This window comes from Canis lupus, chromosome 5 (assembly GCF_003254725.2).
Source record: "Canis lupus dingo isolate Sandy chromosome 5, ASM325472v2, whole genome shotgun sequence".
NCBI classification, from domain to species: domain Eukaryota; kingdom Metazoa; phylum Chordata; class Mammalia; order Carnivora; family Canidae; genus Canis; species Canis lupus.
Window position 1 is genome coordinate 58,073,897 of NC_064247.1, and position 26,590 is coordinate 58,100,486.

At 58.0% G+C, this 26,590-nt stretch overlaps 1 protein-coding gene across 5 annotated transcripts in view; it reads left to right on the forward strand.

Annotated features, from left to right (window-relative positions):
* The window catches only part of PRDM16 (PR/SET domain 16), a 314,126-nt gene that overhangs the window by 238,343 nt on the left and 49,193 nt on the right, over positions 1 to 26,590 (forward strand). For all 5 annotated transcript variants that reach the window (XM_025427404.3, XM_025427408.3, XM_025427406.3 and 2 more), the window contains exon 4: positions 26,224 to 26,358. In XM_025427404.3, coding sequence (XP_025283189.3) covers positions 26,224 to 26,358 — 135 coding nt within the window. The remainder of the gene's footprint in view (positions 1 to 26,223; positions 26,359 to 26,590) is intronic.

The window sequence follows — 26,590 nt, forward strand, 5'->3', positions numbered from 1 at the left end:
AGGCCCTAAATACATCCACCCAGTATAAAATTATACTAAACAGGAAAAAAAAAAAAGGCCGTGATTGGCCGCATATTGAAAACAGACCCTAGCCCCCGCCCCTGCCTCACCCCCCCCCCATTTCCAGGGCCCCCACCAGGGCCTCTGCCCTGACTAATGAACAATAGGTAGCTCAGGGTGTGGGTCAGGCCACATTTGGTACTCATAAAAGTTCTGTGTCGTGTGCAAAAGTGACGCAGAGGCGGGGAGTGGGCTGCGTCGTTGAGGGGGGCCTAGGTGCAAGCACAGGGTGTGCCTTGGGGTGCTCGCCCTGTGGGCTTGTCCCCAAGAACAGCTGGGGTCTCCGTGGGGAGCTGGCAGGGGGCCGGGCTGAGGGCCATTTCTGGGCAGCCTCCTGAGCCGCCAGTCCCAGCAGCGGGGGCGAGGCGGGAAGAGCTCACACGCTGGCCCCCGGCCAGGCTCCTGCACCCCTGGGGTTCACCCTTGTGGCCAGGCCCGGCCTGCTCCCCAGCTGCCGCTGCTTCCTCCTGAAGGTTGTCATAAAAGTTAACCGGGTGTGAAATGTGGTAAAAGTTTATGACGGCGGATAATCTGCCCCTGACCTGCTCAGAGCGCAGGCTCTGCTGCTCACCTGCAGGCAGCATCCCCGGTCCCTGGGGCCACCGGCCGGGCCCCACTGCTCGGTGTGGCAGGGGGAGGCCCAGGGCACCTTGCTCACGGCTTGGAGGTGGACCTCTGTCCAACGGCCCTCTATGTCATCCAGGGTCAGGGTCATCCCCGGATGCCACTGTCGAGGTTGGCCCCCGGTGTCAGCCACTTAGGAGCCACGTTAAGTGCTCAGTTGACCATGGGCTGGTGACACGTACCCTCCACCAACATTTCATTTGTATTGCCTCCTATGAGATCTGCAGACAGACAGCTAGAAAGCCCAGTGGGCCCCACATCCTCCTGGGCGTCCCCGAGCTGCAGAGCCACTCCTTCCCCAGAGATCATGCTGGCTCCCAGCTGAGCCAAGAGCTGCTCCCCAAGCCCGCAGGGGTCTCTCCAGAGGCCACCCAAGGGCCTAGGAACCTGCACACAGGTGAGCCCCGGGCAGCTCAGCACACACGGGCCTGGCCACAGGTCCCCAGAGAAGGGGAAGCTGTGGTGTCCCAGGCTCTTGGTGGCTTTGCTGCCAGGTCCTTGCTTGTGGAACTGGTTCTTGGTCAAGAGACACTTGTCTGGGGAGAGCCTGAGTGAATCACTATAAGTGGGTGAAATGGCATTACCCATCAGGTGACCAGAGATTCCAAATTTTATGGCATTGGAGGGACTGTAAGAGATGTAGGACTTTGCCTGGTCTCGGCACGTTGTCCACTCCTTGGCTGCTGATGCCCAGGCTTGGGGGTCCCCTCAGACACAACACTTTGGAGATGGGTGTAAGGACTGGCTAGATCACAGTAGTGGATGGGGGTGGGGGGATAGGGCGTTTCGGTAGCAGTTTACCGTGGGTACAAGGAGGAGCCCAGAGGCCCCTTCCCGGGTGCAGAGCATCCCTGGAAAGAGGCTGTAGTTGGGACAGCAGGGGTGTTTGCAGACGGGCCTATTTGTAACAGGCAATAGAATGATTTCCTTCCCCTTTGAACTCAGTGAGTACACGCCTGCTCCACAGCTTTCTCCCAGGATCTGGGACACCGACGCCTGAAATCATGACCCTCCTTCCAGCAAGTCCCATTGGGTGAGAGAAGGCAAGAGGCTGTGTCTGATACGCAGTCATGTGGAGACAGGACAGGGACATCTGGCCGCTGAAGGCCGTGCACAGGGAGTGTGGGTGGGGCTCAAGGAGGGGAGCACCGGGGGTGCCAGGCAGGAAGCAGCAAGGTCAGGCCAGGCATTCCGGAACCCGCAGGAGCGTGACCACGGGCAGAAGAGCACCAGGGGCAGACAGGCCCAGCAGCACGGCAGGCAGGCTAGAAGGGAGGTGGTTTGCCAGGAGTGTCATGGGGAGCAACTTCAGACAGTGGGAGCGGTCCTGGAGGCCAGTTGGGGGGTGGTGGGAGCGGGGGTCCCAGAAGGCCCAGAACTGTGGGTGTGCAAGGGGTGCATGGGGCCTGGGATGCTGTGTCAGGGGAGGAGCTGTGGCCACCTATAGGTGACACAATGCCGTGGGGCCCCTGGTCTCATCCTCTCACCTTCCAATTGGGTCCACACGCTCAGCCCACCCTCATACCTTCTCTGTCCATTTGGTCAGTGTGGGGGGAGCAGCTCAGCCTCAGTTTCCCTATGAGCACACAGAACTCTCCAAGGGCATGTGTGAGGTCTATGTATAGGAGCCCTGCGCCCAAGGACACACAGACTGTCTCTGCGGCCAGGATGAGGCAGGGTCCTGGGAGCAAGGCTGTTGCCACCCTTGCTCACTGACCTCCAGGGAAACAGTGCCAGAGGCTTTCCCGACAGCAACTCTTACTCTAAGGGGCCCGATTGGGAGAGGCCCCAGTCTGGGCAGGTGTGCGACAATGACCGTGAGAATAAGGACAGCCTCCACTCCTGCTGAACACACCACACTGAGTGCAATCCACACGTTTGCTCATATGACCGTCATGACCTGCCACCAAGTGGGGACCCTCATTTCTCTGGGGTGACATGGATAAGAGAGTAGAGCAGGAGAAGCCTGAGCCCCTGCTCCAGGGAGACAGAGCTGGACAGCGGTGCAGGCCGTGGCTCCTGACCTCTGGTGCTACCAGCTGGAAATCAGGGTGCCCAGCCAATCCCAGAGCCCTCCTCCCCCAAACACCCCCAGCTGTGAGATGGGAGATGACTGTGGGTGAAGACAGTCAGCTCCGGCTCCCTGGGCACCTCCCCACAAAAATGATGCAAGACGCTCTGCATTCTTGTGGACACAGTGCCAGTCGCTTCTCCCATGATTCCCATGCTGCGTTCACAAAACTTCCCTCATCTTAAGCAGATGGTGCCTCTGCCTACACCTATGACCTATGCATTGGTCCATCTGTGCCCCCAGCCCCACACACAGCCGGCATCTCTCGGCCCAGAAGCTAAAGGGGAGAGAGTCCCCCCAGGCCAGAGGGAGCCGTTCTGGGCAGGTGGAAACGTGGTCTGTTTGATGGTCAGCGGGGGAACGAAGGAGCATGCATGCCCGATTCCCACAGGTGGGGAAGGTGGGGTTTGAAACCCTCCTCCTCCAGCAGAGCAGCATTGTTGCTCTCCCAGAAGCCCCTGTCCCTGCTCCCCTTGCCTGTTTGCAGAGAGGTACAGGTGCGCTGGCCTCTCAGTCCTTGTCAGGTGCAAACAGGCAGCCCCACCAGACAGGCTCTGCCCCCATTGCACAGAGAAGCAAGCCCAAGGCCAGGAAAGTGACATCTGGGGGACAGGTCAGGCAGCTAGAGGTGGTGAGAGAGAAGCTGGATGGGGTGCTGCCCTGAGAGCAGGACAAAGTCTGGGAAGCCGGTCACCCCCTGACTGAGAAGGTCCCTAAACTGCAGAAATGTTCAGGGAACTAAACCACCTGCTGTCCCGGTAGTTGGGACGCTGGGTCTCCAAACAGATGGGGCAGTGTGGCTTCCCGTCCTGCCAGCCTTGGAGAAACATGCAGGCCAGTGGCTTGCCCAGGTGTAGAACCCACACAGACACAGAGGGGGGCCCAGGACCCCAGCCCAGACCCGTGAGAGCCACCACAATCCGCGGCCGGGCACAGATGAGCGGCTTCTGCACTATGTACAACCCCACGCCCAGAAGGAAGACGCGGTGCCTGCTGGGCGGATCTTACTCGCCTTGTTCGCGTGCCCCCCCTCAGGCTCCGAACAGAGGTTGGAGGGTGGGGGGCTGTGGTCAAGCCCAGCCAGCACCCACCTCGAAGAAGGAGGATCAGCCTGCCTGGAAGCCATGCTCTCTCTGCCGCCGGAGCCCTGCTCTGTTCACGATGTACTTTCTAGTGAGCAAAACGCCTTCTTCAAAGCACCCACAGCGGCTGTGTGCACCTGGTGGAGGGTCGGCTCTCCCTGAGAAGCCAGCCAGTCCTGGCTGGGCTGGAGAGGCTCCCACAGCCTCTTCCCCTCCTGGTCCCAGCACCGGCCGTGGGAATCATGATGCCATCACTGTGTAGAGCTGAGAAAACCCACCAAGGCACCTGGGTGGATGCCCTCCACATGGCTCACATGCAGAGTCTTCTAGAGCCTTGGGCCTCTGCCCAGCCCTCCTCTCTTCCCTGGATCCAGAAAGCAGTTTTTCCTCCAGGCCCCAGATTAGTGCCCATGGGAGAGATGCAGACATCTCCCACGGAGATCCCCCTCCAGATTCCACTCTGACAACTAACCCACTCCTCGGCAGAGCGGCTCAGGTGCTCCCAGGGGTCTGTCTGTGATGGCAGCGGAGCCTCTGCCTCTGCAGGAAAGACCACTGGTTCTCACCCACGGCCACACTGCCTTCCAGGAGACGCTGGCAATACCTGGAGACATTTCTGGCTGCGACCTCTGGGTAGAGCCGGGGGACACTGCTCGACACCCTACGGGGCCCAGGAGGCTCCCAGGAGCGGAGCATGGTCAACAGCAGGAAGGTAGAGAAACCGCATCCAAGGCCGTCGTCCTAACCAAACCAAACCACTGACATGTATTCATGCTGCTGTAAAACTGTGCTCCTGGGTGAATCTTGCTGTGCTCTTAACATGATGCCAGGATTTGAGAACATAGAAGCCATTTGGCTTGAAGGAAGACTTGTGAAGGCCATGTGCATGGGCCACAGGCCCTGGCCCTCCCTCTCAGGCCATGCATGTCTCTATCCTGTGTGCCTGTTCTGACCTTGGGGCCAGGACACAGCTGGGTCCGCATGGATGACACAGACACGGTTCCATGGGCCACTGTCCACCTAGGAGGACATGTGTCTCAGGCCCCCAAGTGCAGAGAAAAGTCACCACCAACCTCACAGGCTGTCTCTAGGAACTTGGGTGAGCAGATCCAGAAAGGAGTTTTTTTCAGGACATAAGACCTTCACCCACCCTAAGAGGGCACTAGGGCTGAGGCCCGGACAGAGGGACAGCCAGGGAACAGCCGTAGGGAAGTGCATGCTGCCGACCTTTGACCTTCGTGGCTACCTGGCTGTAGATGCCTTGCCGGGACCTCTGTGAGCAGCAGGGGTGGCGCCTGGGGCTCCCACCGAGCCTGGGAAGAGGCCGTCCCCCACTGACCACAAGGACAGTGGCCTCCCTGGGACCGCACACCAGATGGGGCATCAGAAACAAACATGCCACATGGGCAAAGCAGCACCGAAGGCTGTTTGACGTGACACTAGGAGACAACGTCCGAGTTCCACCTCATCCCATGTCTCACACCGTCCCCGTGTGGTGGTTTGTGCCCAGAGAAGAGGGGAGTTCCTTCCTAATTCAAACCATTCTGAGGGAACCAGAAGCTCCTCGGTGCCCTAGGAGAAGAGAACCTTGTGGGCTGAGCAAGAGCCAGCAGCCCTGTGGGGAGCCGGACGGAGGACGCCATCGCCACCACAGCTAATACTGTCACCGAGGGCTGGCCAACCCACGGCTCGGCAGGGCCCGCTGCAGCCCTGCCATGTGTATTTGTGCAATTTTTAAATTCAGCGCTGTGAGGCACACCCGGAAGATCAGGGACATAGACGGAACTACAGCCACCCCGCGGGGACCAGCTGGCTTCTGGACAGGGCGACCGCCCCCTGTCCCAGGCGCTAACGGGTGTGAGAGCAGCCCCTCCTGAGCCGTGCACACGAAGCCGCTAGGCCGGGCCTGCTGTCCACTGTCTGGGGCTCAGGGCCAGGGCTCTGGGAAGAGGCCGCCGTCCCTGTCCCTCCTCCCAGGCAGCGGCCGCCATCACCCGGGGAGGCCAGCCCCACCATCTGCAGGAAGCCTCTCTCCCCGCAGTTACTCTGGGGCTCAGGTTTCAGTCCCCACTCCACCTGTCACCCCCGCTTATCCTCAGCAGCCCTCTCAGCGCCATCCTGGGGGCCTCCCTTTAAAGACAGAAAATTGTTGGCAATCCCAATTTCTTTCCCTTGGAAAAAAATGCGTCCTCAGTGTGGCCACCAAGCTCACACACTCAGAGAGTGCGGCCGGTATAGCAACGGCCGTGCTGGAAAGTCAGGTCTGTTTGGAAGTTGGCACCAGACGAGGGCTTCACGTGGCAGCATGTAAGGTCTGTTGGAAAACGGATGCCACGATGCAGGTCTTTGTCTGGGCTTGGACGCGACTTGGGCCTCCCGTGCAGACAGGCACGCTCTGAAAGCAGACGATGCGGCCACCCGCCCCGCCTGTTAGCACGGGGCTCCCGCGGCAGCTCTGCATCCGGTGAGAAGCACCAGGCACACGTAATTCGCTGCTCACAACCCTATCAGCCAGGCCACTGTCCCTTGTCCCTAATTGTCACCTATTTGGAAGCTCTGGCAAATGAATCAAACATTCTTTCATCCCGCCATTCGGGACACGGTGTGCTAATGATGACCGTATGTGCAGAACTTGCGTGGGAGGCCCAGAGACTTCTGTCCAGAGATATCTTCCACTACAACAGGGCCGAGTTGCCTCTGGAAGCAGCCAGATTCTTCTAGAACTGTGCTGCTCTGTGTTCTTGGACAAAAGGTTCTGCTCTGCTGGGGTGGACGTCATTGTGCCGTGTGAGGGGTGGGCACCCTCCCGTCGGGGAGGAGGCCAAGTGTGTTGAGGGTGGCTTACATTCTTGTGAGTTGTGGTGATGTCCATCTCCTGCGGACAAGCCCCCTGCAGACAATGTGGAGCGCGATCCTGGGCTCCATAGAGAGGACACCCTGCGCTGCATGGCTGCTAGGTCACTGGCCGTCCCTCGGGGGTTCTCTCACTGACCAGGAGGAAGGGCCCACGTTCTGAGCTGGATGCCAGAGTGGCGTCCTCGCCGCCTTCCTTGGGAACCTGGGAGACCTGGACAGGCCAAACGCTGTGCCCAGCAGGGCCACCAGGGCAGGGGCCCCAGTGGGAGGAGACCCTGTCCCGGCCGACAGCAGGGAGGCAGACCAAGCTGTCCTGTCCCAGCCTTGCATGTGGACCCACTGACTCCATTTCTCCAAAGTGGAACATCCCTGAAAAGTCACAAAAACAATGCCAGACACGAGGGGCTGCCTGCTGCAGAGGGCTGCGGCTCCATGCACCTCCTTTCCCCAGCAGACCCTCTTTGGGTGCTTGAGTGAAGACACCAGCTCAGCCACCACAGCTGCGTCTGCAAAGCATGCGCCACAGAGCGTGACGAAGAGCCTTTCCAACATGGGCAACGGCTTAAACCATGGCATTCCCGGCCCCGGATTTCGGATCTTACCACTGTGGGTAGACAGGGTGCCAGACACTCCACAGGAGGTTCCTCCTTTGAGCCATGAACCTGCCTTAATGGTCTCCGCCTGCGGGGTCTTCTTCCCTGACCTTCCCCGTGGCCTCCCTCAGCCTGCAGGCCTCACCTGCATGCCAGCGCTCAGGGGAGCTGAGATGGGGGAGCAGATGGAGATGGGGTCCCAGCAGACAAGGAAGCCCCTGGGACCCGAGGCCAACACTGCAGCATCGATCACCTAGAACATTTTCCAATGCTGGGGAGCCCCACTCAAGCCCCTTCCAGGCTGTGTGTAGTCCAAGATGATCATTGTTTTGTTAAGGGAGGGAGGTTCACAGAAGGGTGGGGGGAGTTGTCGGGCAAAGCCACGTGGTTTGTCTGTCATGTAGTCAGATGTTACCCAGCTAACACCCTGAAGTTCATTTCGGGCCTAACACCTGGCAAGCCCCGACTTTCTCGGAGGAAGGAGCAGTTGAAAAAGAGGATGGAACATGTCTCAGACTTTGGGAAAAGGCCCCAAACAAGCCAGGGAGAAGAATGAACCAGAAGGACTTTCGGCAGGTGGCAAGTGACAAGGCCCAACTGGCCCCAGCCTGGTGCAGGCGTCTGCTGGCCTCCAGCCAGCCCTGGGATGTCTGTGCTGAGGCTGAAGGAAAGCACCCTGTCCTGTCCGGGTCCCACCCCTCAGCAAGACATTTCTGCAAGGAGCGTGGGGTAGCCGCAGGTTGGTGACCTCGTCCTTCCTCCTCTAGCAAAGGCCTCATTCCCCTCCTGGTGTTTATTGTGCAAATGTCAAATCCTGCTGGAAACCCTGTAACCAGAGGGGATGTGGTGACACAGGGCTCAGCGGCTCCATGCACAGGATGGCCTGGGGGGTCTTCCACTGAGAAGCAAGGGGATATAGAGGGAGTCGGGTGTGCAGCACATCAGGGTTCCTGCAAGAAGCGGGAGGGATTTAACAGAAGACCTGACAGTGCAGCCAGAGTCAGGAGGCTCCTGGGAGGAGAGGAGCTGGGGACATCGAGGGCAGGTGGGGATGGTAGGGCAGAGGCTGCACAGTCACGGGACTACCAGCCCAGACTTGTGGACATGGGGATCCAGGCTCACCCGGATGGCCAAGGGCATCGAGAGCTTGATTTCAAATAGTTTCACCTCCTTCTAAAGAACAGAAGGATGTCTCTACAGAACTCTCAGAAAAGCAGAGATTTGAAGGCACCACAACGTGCAAAAGATGGTAAAGGGACCTCCCCCTGAAGGAAGGAAACCCAGGATCTGAGAGGCCAGCTGTAGCCCAGGGATGGCCTGACCCCACAGATGCAAGTGTGCAGAGATGACCCCCGGGGACACCTGGTTCTCAGCCGGGTCAGGTGCCAGAGGCAGACCTCCAGCCCCGGTGCAAGGCCCCCATCCTCCTCTACAATGGCAACGTTGGAGGGGCTGCATGCCCTATGGGCTGGTGGTCCCATAACTGTTGTCTGCCTATTGTCATTGTCCTTTGACAACTGGTGTAACCATCAATGTGAAAAGGGCTGCACCATCCGTAATTAAACTTTCTGCAGGAAAGTATTCATGTCCAGGGGATTTCTCTCCCTGTGGAGGCGGTCACTGGGTGGATGGCCCGGAGGTCTCGGGGAGAAGTCTAGAGAGCACAGGCAAGCCGAGACGCCCAGGTCCTCCCTGGGCCCCACATGAAGCTGCTTCACCAGAGGGTCATTCACAGAGGTCTTCGTACAGGGGAGTGTGATCCAGCCTCTAGACTCAAAGAGGCATAAAGTCCTTGATAAGCTCCCCCAAACCCCAGAAAAGGCCCCTTCCAAAGAAGCCCCAATGCTGGCCACCAGGCAGCACAGCCATGACACTGCCACCTGATGGTCACCTTCCAAAATGATGAAGGCCGCCCAACAGAAATGCTCTGGAAGCTGGATGTTTGGACAAAAATCCTTTTGAAGCAGGAAGAGAGGAGGTGGAGGATCCAAAACAAGCCAAACCCAGATCCACACAGGTCCCACCTCCAGTGAAAACCCTCCATATCCAAGACCAGAGGCACCCAAAACAGCACCGTCCACTTGAGGCAACCTGGGAGCTCCTTAGAAGCATGGAGAAGCTCTACCTTCTTAGGGGCCGGGCATTATGTAGGCTCCTTCCTGGCAGCTGTAAGTGTTCCCATCTCCGAGGGCTTCAGGTGGGCGTTTGGAAGGGTGTAGGGCGCAGACCAGCCACATCTGTCCGGTTCTTGCCGTGGCGTGGGGGTTCCCTTGCTTCACAAGCTTTTCTTCCCGATGGGAGATCTGGGGTGCGGCTCTGTACTGCAGATGGTTTAATGGCTCTTCGGGGTTCCTGGTTTGCCATTATGTGGACCCCCAGACATCCCCGAATAGCAGCCTTCAGGGAGCTCACCTTGACCTTGCCACTTGGGAAGGCCAAGAGGCCTGGCGACAGCCCAGGAGGTCATCACACTGGGTAACAGCCACCCCAACCAGGGTGCTTCTGGACAAGGCGGGCAACTCACGTCCCGATTCCTTCTCCAGTTCAGCCCTGGTTAATGGAGCCTCTGCATCCAGAATATCCACCGTCCGAGCCACTCCCGCCCACTCCCTTGCCCCGGCAACACCCTAGTAATGACCCTGTGCTCCTGCACGCGGCCCCCTGGTGCAAGCACAAAATTAAACCCAGCTGATGGCAGCATAGTTATTTGCTGCCAGGGCGGTGACTTCCTTCCCCACCCCCACCCCCAGCTGCCCCTGGGGACAGGTGGGCCTTATGGAAACCAGAGCCAGAGCACAGTTTTAATTATCACGGTCCAGCCAGAAGGACCAGAAACCCGACATATGGGCCACTCCTCCCTGAGTCCCAAGAAGGACCCTTGTGTTGCTTCATAAGGAAGCAGAGAGGTTTAGGGCGGCTCAGTCTCCTTAGGGCACTTCCTTTCCCGCACCTGTGCAAGCTGTCTCTGAACCAAGCAGAGCCCCCCTCCCTCCCCAAGGCAGGGCTGCATGTGGAGACAGACAAATGTGTAGGGGTCCCCTGAATAAACAGGGTTCCACTCAGCCAGGGAGCTGCTGGGCCAGTGGGCAAGGCCATGCAGGGGGCGGGGGCTCCGGAAGCTGTGGTTCTGTGTGGTCCGCGCGGGAACGTGTGAGTTGAGTTGCAGAGTCAGCAGTGACCCAAGACCTTGCATGGCCACTCGGCTGGTGTGGGGGGGACTCCCAGTTGGATTCCCACGGGCTCCACCGCTTCAATTCCTCCTCTGCCCCACACACAGCCCATGCTGAGCCACGGAATCCCCCCGAAGCACCTATTGTGCATGCTGCCAGAGATCACAGGTAGACCAGATGCAGTCCCGTCTCCAAGTTGGGCTCCATGGAGGCGGTCCACCCTCCTTGGAGGTCAGGGAGAGGAGAGGGGGTTGGGGCTTCTCTTGGGAAGCTTGCTGGCAATACAAGAGCCCCCCCTCCTTGCTTCTTTCCCACCCCACATCCCGAAGCCCCCTTTCCACCCTCTGCTCAGTTGTGCAGGAGGAGGGCCCCTGAGGCTGGCAGCATCCCTGAGGTCAGGCCAGGAAAATAAGCACAAAGGGCTCTGTGCTGGGCAGCCACGGCCAGAGGGGTCAGGACCCAGGGCTGCCAGCATGCACACAAGTCATAAATACCGTCTATGTGGCTCCTGTCACCTCACTGACACCTTATTTCCATTATGCAGCCATGAAAGTGATTAATGAGAATTATCATTAACTCGAATCAGAGCCGTTAGGAGGCTGCGCTGGAAGGAAGTGCCCTCGGTGGGGCCATGGGGACCGCTCCCCCGGGTGTCAGCTGCGCCCGTGTGCGTACTGGGGGCACACAGAGCACGGGGCCCTGAGGCCGGCAGTGGGACGGGTTCTGGGCAGGTGGGGAGGAGCCCGTGCTTAGAAACAGGCCGTGCCGCAGCGTGAGAGGCCGGCTCCCTCGAGGCTGCTCACGGCCCAGGATGTGGGCCTCACATCTCTGCCCCCGAGTGCGCTCATCACCTCACATGCTTGGCAGCCTGGATGGCATGTGCCAAGTGAGGCCCATGGCGCAGTGCAGGGTGGGCACCCCCCGTGGGCCCCCGTGGGCCTGCCTTCCTCCCTCAGTGTGCCAGGGACAGCCCCTTCCCGCCCATCGCCGAGGAAGTGGCAGGCCCGGCGACCCAGCGGGTTCCCTGCCCTCTGCATCCTCGCTCGGGGCGGGGGGAGGGGGGGCGGGGGGGGGGGGGATACGGCTTAAAGATACAAAGTGTCCTTTTATTGGAAATATCAATTCAGAAAGGGGCTAGTAGTAAGCTGAGAATATTTGGATAAACTTGACAGCCCTTAGGACTAAGAAAGACCTTTTGTTCCCTCCGAGAAAAAGGCTGTTGCACCAACCTGGGCTCGCTGGAGCCGTTCCAGAAAAAACTGAAGTGGGAGCAGAAAAATGATTAGGGTGTCTCGTGAAGGATCTTTGCTCTAGGTCGAATGTTTATTAGTATTTATTTTATTTTATTATTAGAATGTGTGGTTAACATCCTATTGCATCACACCGGGCCGTAGCCGTGTCGTCGCACACCTCGCCGGGTCCTCCCCGTCGGCGGGCACACAAAGGGAACTCTGTGGCACTGGGGGCCGTGGAGGGCTGCGCCGGCCTGTTTTATCTCGCTCCACTTTATTTCTGAGATGACGGCCAGTTAAAGCAGCAGCACATGGCTTCTAGTGTTTGTGCCCCGACGAGCAGAGGGGTCTCTGCAGCTGGGGGTTTCTGGGTGTCCCTGGAAGGGGTCACCTCTTTTCCCGTTTCCACTGACAGGAGGTCCTGCATGTGGATGCCATGGCAGGTGTGGCCTGTGGCTTGGGAGGGGTCTCCTCCAGCAGAGGGGAAAGTTAAATGCAAGCTCTTTGCTTTGCTGGGTGGGTGGGGACCTTGAGAGAAGCTACCTTTCGGGTGACCCTTAAGTCCAGCACACAGGACAGCCGGATGGTTCTTCAGGAGTCACTAGGATGAGATGCGGCCCAGACACACACACCCCGCCTTGAAACGCTGCACCCAGGCGTCTGTTGCCCAAAACATGCATGCAGCCTTGTGGTTCTCCAATTTCATGGCTGTGTCTCGACTTACCAGCTCCTCGAAGAGACCAGCTAATTCTCAAAGATCCCCGTGAAAGGACATCCCTCTAGAAGCCACAACACAATGAAAATCTCAAACCTAATTTGAATGCCTTTCCACCCAAACATGAGAAGGGAAGGAGCCCCTCCAAGGCGGGTTGTTGGAGGAGAAGCTGAGCCCGTATCAGGTAGGAGGTGATTCGGCCAAGCTGCAGAGTATTTTCACTCAGAGTTCCACCCGCCCAGCCCCACACCCCCAACACATGAAGCCTAATCGCTGTCTGCGTGTGAACTGTCCACTGAAACATTCCAGGAACTGAATTCCATGCAAATCCAGGAATTCCTCTACCAACCCCTGCAGAAAAGCCGAGGATGGAGGATCTTCTCATGAGCAGTTATGATGCAAGGACCCCTTGGTGTACCTGTGGAGCACACAGCCTGGAGAAGCCACCTCTGTGGAGTCTCGCCCCATGGCATGAGAGGCGGCAGCTGTGGGCCGGGTGAGCAAGCAGTCATCCTATGGGTGCACCTCCACGCGCCTGGTCCCTGCCCTGCCCCTCCCCAGAGCACAGAGAGCCGGATCCCAGGACCTAGGTTGGGGCTCCCTTCCCGGGGATAGCTCTGTGCCGCAGCCAGGTGTCCCCAGGGACCCTGACCAGGACCCCAGACAGCAGGCTCCTGCGGAGCCCTGGCACGATCCAGCCTGGAGTCCTCTGTCACAGCCAGCCTCTGAGGCTCAGAAGAAATACATTCGACCACAGGGAGCTACACCCGGTGGCTGCCTGGGACGCCCCCCAGTCTGTGCCAGTTTGTAAGGAAACTGTCTAAGGAAACACTGGGAGAGAGCTGAGAGGGGCTGCAGTGCTGGGCTGGGACACATGCGGCCGGGGCTTCGTTGTCAAACACACCCAGGTCGGCGTATCGCACCAACAAAATGCAAAATTCAGGATGCCCATCAGATGTTGCCTGTGGCTCCAATGCGCACCCCAGGATTTTAGGGAGAGAACGTTTTCAGGGAGAATTTCTGCTTCCACCGTACAGTATACATGTAAATGCAAAGTATCGACAGAAGTGGAGTTAGTCGTGCATTTTCAACCAGTTACACTTCTGAAGCTGGCATTCACCATTGGTAGTTGGTACGACAAACGAATCACTGTGATGGGAAGGATGTACTTAATCTTAAATGTTTCCATTCTGATGTATTTTTCATTATGTTGTTAGAAAATTATAGGTTGGTAGAACAAGAGAGCCTCATCTTCAAAACAAGGCTCTCGGGAAAGAATCAGCTCCTGACCTTCAAGGGGTCTCTGAGACCTGTCTGGCCAGAGCTACCCCAAACCTAGCCGGCGTGGGGCTGGGTGCCGGCTCCACGGGCAAAGAACCCAGGAGACCAGGTCTCCAGCATCTCTATCTGGAGGACGTTTGGGGAGACAATGGTCCCCGCCCCGGAGAGAGGGGCCTTGTGAGCAAGCCCCGGGTGGCCACCGCTGGCTGGGAAAGCGTCAAAGGAACTCCTCTGACCCATAGCTCTTCTCACCATCCGCGGGGGAGCCCAGGATCTAGAAAGCCAAGATGGAACAGTGACCAGCACGGCCCCTGGCCCCGGAGCCAGGGCCGGAGGAGGGAAGGAGCCTCTGCTCATACAGCTTCTCCTCCCCAGAGAGCGCCAATGCAATCACCTGCTGGAGGGCCTGCTCAGGCTCGGGACAGCTGACGGGGAGCCGCCCTAAGCCACGCTGTGCCACTTTAATTAAGCAAGCAGGGTGTTCCCTTTTCCCAGGGGTTTATATTCACATCCTGACAGCATCAATAGAAACAGATCTGCAGAATAAGTCATATATTCTTATATCACTCAAGGGAGGAAAGTGAATGCGCCCTCCCATCCTTTGCCTTTTTTCAAGTGGAAAAAAAAAACACAATAGCAGAATCTACAAAGAAAGATCCCCATTAAAATGTTCCCAGGCTCTTAAACACCCCCATTTAAATTCCGGGTAATCGGCTGCATTGTGCTGTCCCTGGGAGGGGCCGCGGGGTTGGTGGGTGCAGTTCAGAATCATTTGTGTCGTATAAATGCTTGTGATTAGGTTTTTAATAAACCGTTTCGATTCTATTTCCTGGGCTTGAATAGATGTTTGAATTTGGCTGGTGTGGACCTGAAAGGGACCCAGGTAATATCATTGTGGGGGACACACTTTTAATTCCTTTGACATATCTCGTCAGAGGTGGCTGGCTGTAGGAAGTGGCTGGAACGTGGGCAAAGAGGGAGGGCTATTGAATTTAATTGGTCCCATTTGTCATTCAAGACTGACTTTGCCCACTTCTGTCTATGAATCATTTTTAAACTTGCCAATCGGACCAAATGTGCCCCCAGCTTGGGAAGGAAGCTGGCTTCGGGCTCTGGGAGAGACGTCGTCTCAGGCTGAGCTTGCATCCGGGGGCAGGCCCAGCCTGTGGCACATGGTCCATCCCCAAGAACCCGGATGGCCTATGGCCAGGGTGACAGCGCCCGAGAAGCTTGTGATATCCAGAGTGTAGGCATTGCCACTCCCCATCTCTATCTTCCATGTCTGATACTCAGCAAGAGGGGCGACTGGGTGGCTCAGTGGTTGAGCATCTGCCTTCGGTTCAGGGCATGATCCCGGGACCCTGGGATGGAGTCCTGCATCGGGTTCCCCACAGGGAGCCTGCTTCTTCCTCTGCCTGTGTCTCTCCCTCTCTCTGTCTCTCATGAATAAATGATACTCAGGGAGCATTGGGTGTGAGAGGAAGGAAGGGCCCTTGGGTTACAGTCACGGGACCCCCAAGCCTCGCCCCACTCAACCAACGAGAGCGTGGCTGAGCTCTGCATCCCCTGGGAAGAAAGAAATCCTAGGAAGCAGAATCATTACAGCAAACTATTTGGAGGAAAGCACACCTCCAATCTCTAGAAAGCCAGAACAAAGGCCGGCATTTTTATGCACGCAGACCTGGGCCTTCTGTGGAAGGACCCAGTGTTGCCTATTTGCCGGGCCTCCAAAGACAACACCATCTGCACCAGAAGCCCTCTGCCAATGACCATTTTTGTATGTCAAAGAGCAGCGAGAAGTGCTCCTTCTGGGGATTGGCAGGTATTTGCTTAGATTTGGCCTATTGAGATTTGAGCTATTTGCAGGAGCTGATCTCAAAACACAAGGCCTGATATGGAACACAGTGAGTCACGGAGCTTCTCTAGACTGATGTGTCCCCAAGGAGGAAGAAGGATGGGCTCACAGGGACTGAGTCAACAGCAGAGAAGGCACTAAATATACCCATCTGGCTCCATCCTGGTCACCGCCAGAGCTCTGCTGAGTCCCCACTGTGTGCCAGGTCCCACAGGATGCTGAGATGGACAAGTGAGCATGGCCTCTGTCCTGGGAATAGGGTGCTGTCACATTGACCTGGGGGAAATCATACGGTCACCCTGGACCCGGGAGAAATTGCAACTCTGATTTCTAGTGATGCAGAGTAGTCGGAAGGAGGGTGTGTGCTTCCTTGAGCAGAACCCATGGAGGAACAAGAAGGAAGGGGTCCAGAGTGGGATAAGGGGAGAGAGGAAAGAAAGACCCACTGGGAAAAGCCCTATGGAATATGGTGGGGAGGAGTCTCAGGTGTCCAGAAGCACCATACCCATTTGTCTCTCAAATATTCACTGAGCATCTATTGTTTGCCTGGCTCTGGGAAGCTGGCAGACGAAACCTTGAACACTATCATCATCCAAGGGTAAGAGAAAGTAATTATGTGGACAAGACAGTCATGACCCACCACAATCTGTACTATGGTGGGACAGGGGCTGTGAGAGCCCCTCAGAGGGACCCACCCTGATATGGGAGGGTTGTCCCTGTGTTCTTCTACCTTTATATCTCCTGGAAAGATGTTCCCTTATATCTCACTTGTGGAAGTAGAGAAGCCAAAATCATCTGGGCAGGTCTGGAAAACTGTGCCCCATCCATCCATCCATCCATCCATCCATCTATCCATCCATCTATCTATCCATTCATTCATCCAACAACCTATTCATCCATCTATCTGCCTACTTACCTACCAACTATCCACCCATCCATCCATCCACCATCCATCTGTCTATCCATCCATCATCCATCTTTCCATCCATCTATCCATCCATCCATGAAGAGACGTTCAGTGAGTCTCAACTGAACACTAGTCCTTGGCAAGGCTCTGGGAAAGTCTTAGTTGTTCTTGCCACCATCTTCAGGTAGAAGAGAGGTGAGAAGGATGAGACCAGCCAGGATGTGAAGCACTGGTCCCCAAAGATCATAAAAGGGGTGAGACAGGTGGCCAGTACCCATCATCCAGTGTGTCTGCCCCCTTCTTGCTGTGCAACATTGGGTGGGTTACTGAACTCCTCTGTGTAAAATTTCCTCATCTACGAAGGTGGCTACAATAGTGACTGCCCCTTGGCAGAGGGTGGTTGAGAGCCTCTTGTGACTCGGTGGGGAGGGTCAGCAGTGGCTAGTAGCTAAAGCAGTGGTGACTACAGTGTCAGCCATCTACCAGGTGGTGGTGGCCAGAGGAACATGTTGCCTCCTCATGACAGAGTGGTGTGAAGAGCCCAGTGGGAAGCCTCTACAGAGAACATCCAAAGAGGAAGGGGTGGGGAGACTCTGAGACACAACTTGGATGGCCTCTGGCCAGGATGACAGAGCCTGAGAAGCCCATGATATCCAGATACAGGGATGACCAAGAGGGTCTGAGGACGACAAGGCCCTGGACCTCTGAGCACTCCCACCAAGCTCGTGGGCTGGAGGATGCAGAAGTCCCAGCCAAGGCAACAGAGCTGGGCTGAGGGGTCCTCGGTGGGCTTCTCAGCCTGGCTTCCACATTGGCTTCCACACTTGGGGCTTTTGTCCAGCAAGAGAACGGTCCCAGGGAGCATGCCGGCTGTGCTTAGAGGTCTGCAGCCCCCAGGTTTGCAGCAGCTTAGCCACTGTGAGAATTCCTCCTGCACCTGCTGGGCAGGGGGTGCCGTTCATAAGCTCTGCAGTTTGTCACCGTCTGTGTGGCCAGAGAAGGGTTATGTATGTGACACCTCTTGGGGCCTTGCAACAACTTGCTGGTGGAACCGCTTCCTGTGGGCAGACCCCAGGCTCCCACCTACCCCTGGGCAAGGACGCTGCCACAAGCCTTTGGTTTTGGTTGTTTGGGCTTTTTTTTTCCAATCTTTTTTATGATCAAGAACAAAACAAAAGTGTCTCACTTCAGAATGTCACAGCTGAGTCTGTGGTAACACGCAGCCCTTAGACTCAGAGACTTCTGCTCCCGACCCAACTTCAAATCAAGTTAGGGTTGGAAAAAAACGTTTGGGCTGTTAGCAATTTAACCACATTAGCTTGAGGGCAGGGGTGGGTCGACAGGGGCCTGGGAGGGGTGGGTGTGGAACCTGCCAGTTGGGGGACTTTGGAGACCAGGCCAGGATTTGGGGGGCTTCTGGGCACTGGTAGCCTTTACCAGCCCAAACTGTTGCAGGTGATGGCAAGTCGCCGGCTCTTCGTGGCTCTACCCTGCCCTGGGCATAAAATCTCCTGGGCAGCCTCCAGGCCCAGACAACAGCAGCCAAGTCAGGTGTAAAATTTCCACCTCACCAGGAGCAGAACCCCTGTGAGCTGGGGCAAAGTAGGGCTGGGGCCCTGTGTGCTGGTGTTTGCTGGGGGCCCTGTTGGGACTGTCCTGCACGTGGGCACCCACAAGACAGCAGTGCCAGGTTGAGGTGGGCAGGCACACAGGGACAGAGCATCAACACCCAGGTTATAGCTGGGTTGTTTGAGGTCAGAAACCTCTGCAAGACCTGCTCTGGCAAGTAGCCACCCTTCTGACACCAGTTGTCCTCTCAGAGGACCAGAAGGAAGACCCTGGGGCCTGAGGTGGCTTGCTTTCCTCGGTGGGTCAGGCCCACAGCGGGGGCAGACAATGAACACCCAGGGCTGCCCCCCAGGGGTGAGAGTGGCTGGGGCAGTGGGCGTGAAGAACCCCCTCTGTCCAACAGTGACAGGGGCAGCAGGGGCTCCGTGCAGGCTGCCAGCCTGGCATACCCATGAGGACACAAGGCCAGTCCTGTGATGGTGTGCTCAGGACTGTCCACAGGGAGAGGACAGAGCAGGACCCAGGCGCTGGTAACATGTCATCCCAGTAGTTTTTCTTGGTAAGCGTTGGTAGAGTTTGACCCACTCAGGTGTCTTTGTGGGGTCGGCTGGGAGGAAGTGATTGAAGCAGGCCCCCAGGTGACACCTCGGCATCCCTGCAAAGATGTGGAGAATGTTAGCACTGGGCACATCCATGGGAGTTCGGGCACCAGACACTGGGGTCCCAGGTGTCTCCCGGGAGGGGGCTGGGCGAGTCCCTCACTACTGCACCTGCCTCAATGTCCCCTCCCGCCTCCTCCCCACCCCGCTCCTAGCTGAAATGAGGCAGTGACACACAGAGCGCTCACCTTCTGAAGGAACTCTCCATTCAATCACAATGCAGAACATCTTTAAGGAGGACACGTCTGTAAACAGGGCCCCCACTACAGAAATTCGGTTTATAAACAACATCATAGGTGAGGGTCTCATTCCATCGTGTGATCCCATGAGTGACATCTGAAGACAGAGCTTCCAGGCCATCGCCCCCTGGGAGTGGCTATAGCAGCCTGCAACCCCCAGGGCAGGGCAAGGGGAGAGGGTCCTTGGGACTCCCACCCAGCGGCCTCTTGCTCAGCTGGCTACCAGGATGCCAGCCAAGGAGTGTGACAGGACCCTCTCTTCCTGGGGCCCAGGCTGGGCCCAGGGCTCTCTGCAGTGACCAGGGGCTTTCTCTTTGGGAGCACCCCGAGAAACTCTGAGAGTCCCCCACACAGACGGGCAGCAGGGCTCTTGAAGGAGGCAGGATGGAGTCTATCTGCTGAGTGTCCCTCTCCTATTCATAGCCAGAGCTGGTTTGTCCCCTTTGGGGTTCTGGGGCCACCCCATGACTGGCCACCCACGAGACCCAGAGAAGGGCCCTGCTCTGGCCAGTACCCTCATCATCCTATGGTGGGCAGAACCCTTTAGCCTGCCTCCGAAGAGCCTGTGAGCAGGTGCAGCCAGCCAGGGAAGCGGCCGGCGCTGCAGCCAACTATTTCTAATAATGCACCCCATGTGCACAGAGCCACAGGCCTCCACCCAGCCAGAAATCAGGAAAGAGGCTTTCTAGTTCCAAAGGAGAAACTGAAGCAGGACCCCAGACAACCTCTGTGTTGTCAAATGAATTATGCAATTTCAGGGCTGGGAAGACACATGGAGTTCAGAAAGTCCAACCTCCCTTCTGAGTACCCTGGAGGGAGGGGGCCATGAAGACCCCTTGACTTCCCCCAGTGATGGGGTGCTCACCCCTTGGCAAGGCTCCTTGCCTGTCTCAAGATGCCCTGCTGCTGGGCCTCCCCCATTGCAGGCCACCCTGAGGGGCTTCTGTATCTGAGTGAGTTGGTTTTCATTCATTTATTTCTTTGGACACTTGAAAGTGCTAGTCTGATCACCAGTTTGCCCGAGTGTCTCTCTTAGGTCAGGGCCACAGCCCGAGGCTGATGGACAAGATGTGCCCTTGGGAGGAAGCCCAGCCCCCAAGCATGTTCTCAGCCCGCAGAGTGCAGGGACACCCCTGGAGAGGGGTGGCATTCAGCTCACACCAAGGGCTGGTGAGCAGGGTTCTGACCCAGGTGCCCCTCTTCCCAGCCCCTGCGTGCTATTGATGAGATCGGGGGTTGTGCACCCCACTTAGGGGGCCTGGGAGGGCTCAGGTGCTGCATGACGCCAGGCTGAAACTCTGCTCCGCCTCCAGTTTTCCGCAAACCCCACCGCTACTGGGACGGTCTCTCAAGGGGTACAGAGCCCACCTGGGCAGGAAAGTGGGGAGTCCATATCTGAGAATAATGGGAGCAGAGCGGGGATGGAGCAGAGAGAGCGGCAAGGAAACCCAGGGGCAGGAGCAGGCTTGGATGCCTGGGCATTTAGCAGGAGACGGGCTGAGAACCCTGTGCGTCTCGTGTGGCATCAGATGTCTGAAGAACTTCTGGGCTGTGGCTTTCATCGGATCCCTGAAGACATCTGTGGCTTCACGACACGATGCGGTCTGGCTCTCAACTGAGAGGCTGTGCACCTTGAGGGTACAGGAGCAAAGCCCCCCACTTGGACCCTGCTGTCAGAGCCCCTGTGGGGCACCCCAGCTGCCTCTTGCAGCACCCTCACCCTGGGCTTCACCGTGCTCCTGGGTTTCTGAGACAACAACCTTGGCCCTTGGCCCCCCAAAACACAATAACCACTGCTCTGGAGGCAGTCTGAGAGCCCATCCAGCCTCTTCTAGGCAAAGGCCCAGGAATGACAGCTTTCTAGCCCCCTCTCCATGAGCTCAGGAGCCAGGCGGCCTCCATCTTAGAAACAGCTTCCACGAGGTTCTCTTTCTCCTGGAAACAGCCCCTCTGTCCTGCCTCCCTCCCCTCCTCCTTCCCAGTCAGAGCAGGTGGGGGCCCTGGCCCATGACCCGCCTGCCAGGACTCCCGTGTGCCTGGCAGCCGTGTGACCCCATGCGCCAGCCACACCGCCAGCAGTGCTTGGTCATATCAGCACCGAGCCCATAATGAGAGTTAGGACAGGGTTTATGAGCTCATCCAGGCTCCGTGTCCACACCCGGACAGAGGTGTTTCCAGAATGCTTTCCCCCACCTCCTTCCGTCACAAGAATGGACTTTCTGTTTCAGCTACGTGTGGACCTCATAAATTGTAACCACAGTGTGTGTGTGTGCCTGTGCACAGGAAAGAGACCCACACAGCTTGGTGGGCCTGTAGAGGAGGGTCAGGGTAAGAGAAGGAGGCCCTCCCCTGTTCCCCGGCTGCTGCCACAGGCTGACACCATGCCCGAGCTTCCAGGGTGCTGCCTTACAGCCCCAGGCTGTGGTGGCAGGAGGGCAGGCTTGCAGGCCCCAGCTTTGCTGCATTTGCTGCATGCACGGACTCCATTAGGTGAGCTAATGACAGACGCCTCGGCATGCCCGCCTGCGTGCACACCCCGGACGGGCCCAGTGGCCAGCCATACCTATCAAATGTGAGAGAAGCAGCCCAGCAGAGAGCCCACAAATTAGAAGGGCAGGAAACCTCAAATGATGTGCAAAAAAAATCGTCAAGGTTAAGAGAATTTTTCCATCTTTTTGCTTCATAACTCAGCATTTCTGATGGGGGTGATTTATGAGCTGGGGGACCTGGCAGGGGGATCAGGGGCGTGGAGGCCTGTGAGGCCGAGTGAGGAGAATGGGTAGGAGGGCAGCTTCCTTTGGAGGCTCTGGGATTCCCAAGACTCAGCTCCAAATAAACCAGAGCAAGGCTTTGGAGTGGGATTGGGCAGGGGAGCCAGATTTCAAATCTGGAAAGAGATTCAGGCACTGTCTGCTAAAGGGGCCAGGGGCCCAGAGGCAAAGCCTAGGGGTTGGGCTCTCTCTTCTTTCCCTCCTCTTGCATTGTGCAGATTCACGGGCTCAGCCACCTTGCTGACACTCGTCCTCCTCCATCCACTTGTGACTCTTGGCCTCCTGGGGCCTGAGCAGGCCTCAACCCTGCCGCCCAGCTGGGGAGGGGTGGCCTCCACCTGTCCTACCGTTTTGGAGAATCTCACTGTAAAAGAGGCAGCAAGAGGGATCCGTGGCCGTCCAGTCTTGCTTTCCAGGACCCCGAGGAGACCCTCCCTCTGGCCCCTAACTCGGCTCCAGGTCTCCACTCCTGGGGCCTCTATCTCCTCTGATGGGAAACAGGATGATCCCAACCCCTGCCTCGGAGGCCTGTGGTGACCAACACAGAGAGACTTGCGCCCACACGGGCTCTTAATGTGAGCTTCCCAAAGGCCCAGCAGAGTCCCAGTGGGGAGGACGCAGGATGAAAGGAAGAGATACAAGAGCAAGATAAATGTCTGTACCCCGTTTCTCCCTTTTGGGAGTCAGAGAGGGCCTGGGCCCATCCAAACGCCTAGCAAGAGCCAGGCCTGATGTGTCCTGCTGTCTGAGCTGGAAGCAGGGCCCAGGTGCACCCAGGTGACGATGGTGGACACAGGCCTGGGCCCTCTCCCTGCTCATGCATTCTGCTTTGGCCCCCAGACCAGGACTTCTGTCTTCCCTGAAAGAAGGGCCAGTGCCTCACTTGATGCTGCTCAGAGGTAGTTTCAGGGAAGAGGGTTTCCTCCAACCCCTGGGGCTTGCCAGGAGGTAACTCCCACCCCATGACCTTGCAAATGGCCAGGTCTCCTGGGTCGCAGGGTGGGGACATTTCCCAGGAGTCTCAGGGAAGGAGGGCTGCTGGCCAGAGAGTGGACACACCCTGGAGCTGCACGCTGACAGGGACAGGGACAGGTTGGTGTCCCATGTGAGTGAGTGACCAGTCCTTTAGACACGCTGGAGAGAACCAGAGACGTTCGCCGGGTCCAGGGAGGGTTTAGGACAGGGACCGTGCTCCAGCACCTATGGGACCAACCTATGGAGAAGGGAGAGGTCAGTCTGACAAAGCCCTAGAAAGCTCACCAGAAGGCAGGGTTTGCGTGCCCGGATGACATTCCCCGTGATGCAGCGGGGTCACGGAGACCAGGAGAGCAGGCCGTAGGCAGCACAGGCCATGGTTCAGGGGGCAGCACTTGCAAGCGCCGAGCACCACAGGTGGTTCCACACGATCTGCTTTCCCTCCCCTGTCCCCAGGACACATCCGTGGTGCACCCAAACCCTCGAGCCCTCTCTTTGGGGTGACAGTGACAGGGGACCCCCTGTGTGGCACAGCGCTCCCCTCATGGTGGGAGGTCAGGAGCCCCTTGGGAAGTGAGCCTGCAGGACACGAGGCAGACCCCTGGTCCCTCATCAGGGCCTCGGACTGGGGCCCCCAAGTCTGTGTTTGAGACCCGCGTCCAGGGCATCCTCCTGGGGGATGTGGGGACGACAGACAGGAGCGTGGGACCGCGGTGGACGGAGGCACAGGAGGACTCAGGTGGGGAGCCCAGGCCTCTTGTGGGGCAGGTGGGCCTCCCTGCAGGCTGCCCCCGGGCCATGCCCTCACTGGGGCTGGTTTGTCTTTTCCCAAAAACACACTGCTGCCCCCCACCCCCCCCAAGTGGCCCCTCACACACTCATGCTCACACACACACACACACACACACACGTGAGCAAACGGGACAGGGAGGGGCTCCGAGGGCTCAGAGCAGGGCTCAGGTGGTTAGTTAGGGCTCACTCTTCTTGTAGCAACAATCTGGGGGGACGGGCCTATTGAGGTGAAGCAACACCCTTGAGGCACCAAGTAGGCCTGAGGAACAGCGGGGCGGGTGGGCAGAGCCCGCGGCTCGATGGTTCCAGCAGCGAGCACCCTCTGCCCCAGCCCATGGCACAGGCGGGTGTGGACAGAGCCCGAGGCTGGGGGTGGGCACCACAGGGAGCCCAGGCCCGCCGGGTGGGGTGGGGCCTGCGGGTCCTGGCTTCCCCACCCCTCCACCCCCTGCCCCGTTCTCCCCGTGGCAGAGGAAGGCAGCGGGGCTGCCCCATCCGTTGAGGTGCCACAAACCACAGGGTTTGCTTTGTGGGTCTTCTCTGAGGGTTTCCTGCAGTTGGGGTGGGAGGTGCATGGGGAGCCCTGGGAGGCGTTAGTGCCCAGAGAGGGTCTCTCCCACGTGGGCCTGTGTTCCTACCCTGCCGGCCAGCCCGTGGCGGCCTCCCGAGGGTCCAGACGCGGACAGCAGAGGGCTCGGGGCTGGACAGAGGGCCTCTGTGCCATGCCACCCCTCCAGCCCCACCCAACCCTCTCTCGCCCTCCCCCGGCCAGGACATCTGGCCTCGCTCCCCTCTCTCAGAATTAGGCCCATTTGGGGAAAGCCCCCCATAAAGGAGAATCACAGAACTGAGGCCCCAGATTCGAAGCCCCTTCTGGATCAGACTCCAGAGACGTCAGCAAAGCTGGGTCTGAGCCATCAGCCCCTAGACTCGTCGTGTACAGGAGGGTCTCCAGGAGGGACTCAGGGCGCCCCAGGTGTATGTGGACAGATCGACCAGAGCAGGTTCAGTACCTCCCGCAACAATACACCTGCCTCCCAAAACTTCCGCTTCCTCATCGCTCAGAGGCCACCCTTGGCCACTCAGAAAGTGTCTGAGCACATCTAGGGAGCACTTGCACTGTTACAAAGTATCCTGAGTCGCTGGTCAGAAGCAGCTTCTCCAGGCCTTAGTGGGGACACCTCTTATCCTTCCCAGGTCCTTATTGTTCAGAACAGGCACTTGGGACACCCTCTAGGGAGCAGGGGCCATGGTGCCTGGAATAAGCCTCTTCCATCTTTGCTGGTATAGGTCACTACCCCTTGTCCTGACTTTACTGGGTCCTTATGACACCCTGCTCACCAGGACACCCCTGCCTACCTGGATACCCCTGCTCACCAGGACACCTCTGCCCACCTGGACACCCCTGCCCACCTGGACACCCCTACCCACCAGGACACCCCTGCCCACCAGGACACCCTTGCCCACCAGGACACAGCTGTCTACCAGGACACAGCTGCTCACTAGGACACACCTGTTCACTTAAACATACCTGCCCACCAGGACATAACTGCTCACCAGGACACACCTGGCCACTAGAACACATCTGTCCCCGGAACACTCCTGCCTGCCAGGCACATCTGCTCACTTAAACACACCTACCCACCAGGACACAGCTACATACCTGTCTACCAGGACACACCAGCTCACCTGGACACACCTGCCCACTTGGACACTCCTGGTCACTAGGACACACCAGCCCACCTGGACACTCATGCTCACCAAGACACACCTACCCACTAGGACACAGCTGCTCACTAGGACACAGCTGCTCACTTAAACACACCTGCCCACCAGGACATACCTGCCCACTTGGACACCCCTTCCTATTTTGAGGCTTCAGCCCCTTCCTCATACCCTCTAAGAGTTGGGGCTGGACTGCCCAGGAAGCTGGCCAGATGCTGCTGGCTCGCATGCTCAGGATTCAGACCCGGAAGCTGGCACTGAACAGAGCAGGTGTGGGGATGGGAGGGGACTCTGCTGCAGCTTCGCCTTGGCATCCAGAGGTCCATGGGCATCCCTCTCTCCAAAGGGGACAGCATTCAGGTCTCCTATGGAATGACCCACTCAGAGATGCACACCCTGAGAAGCACACTCAGAAACCAGTGGCAACAACAAAGTAGATAATGCCAGTCACTAGGGCGCTGGCCACTGAGGGTGCGCTGAGAGGCCGGGCCTCTGCAGGCCCCAGGTGTCAAGTGGAAACTTGCCACCTTTAAGAAAACTGAATGTTTTTCTTACATTTAGGGTAATGTGTACACATGCACACGCACACACACACGCACACTCATGCCAACACATACGCAGCCACACACCCCAACAACACCTTTACCTTCTAGAATGGTTTTCTCCAGCCCCACGCCCCAACTCCCCTTAACAGAGGGCTCTGTTCTGAGACACAGTGACCTCCGCTTTCTCACATGTGGGACAGCTGTGCTGGGGGTTCTTGCAACACTGGTGGCTCCTTTTATTGCCAGGCCAGGGCAGCAACCTGCTTGGTGAGAAGAAGGGCCATCCTCCTGCCTCTCTGCCGGGCTCTCGGGGGCTCCTGGGATGGGCAGCTGGGTGGGACCAGGACCTCACCAGTGCCCAGGGGGTCTGCTCATGTCCAGGTGCTGGACTGCCCTCCTACTGGGCCCAAACAGCCGGTCCCTCATTGGGCAGACGCAGAGTGTGTAGACTCTCTCACACAGGATGCCTCTGACCCCCCTGGGTTCTCTCTCTCCCCGCCAGATCTCTGAAGACCTGAGCAGTGAGAAGCTCTGCATGGATGCTGGTCAGGCGGGGTCCGGCAGCTGGCTCAAGTACATCCGGGTGGCATGCTCCTGCGACGACCAGAACCTCACCATGTGCCAGATCAATGAGCAGGTAGGTCCAGGGCTTGCACACGGGCCCTCAGCATGGTCGCTGGGGCCTCGGCACCCAGACCCACCACAGGGGGCCTGCCGAGGTCAAGGGTCAGCTGCGCCTCCGCCAAATACTTTTGCCAAGCCCTGTCCTATGGTTTGGGCAGCGATCTGATGCTTGGCCAGTGCTAAGTTTCCAGGAGCTCAGCGACACCCCAAGGCTTCCATCGGAGCCTTTGGTTGGCAGCTTGCCC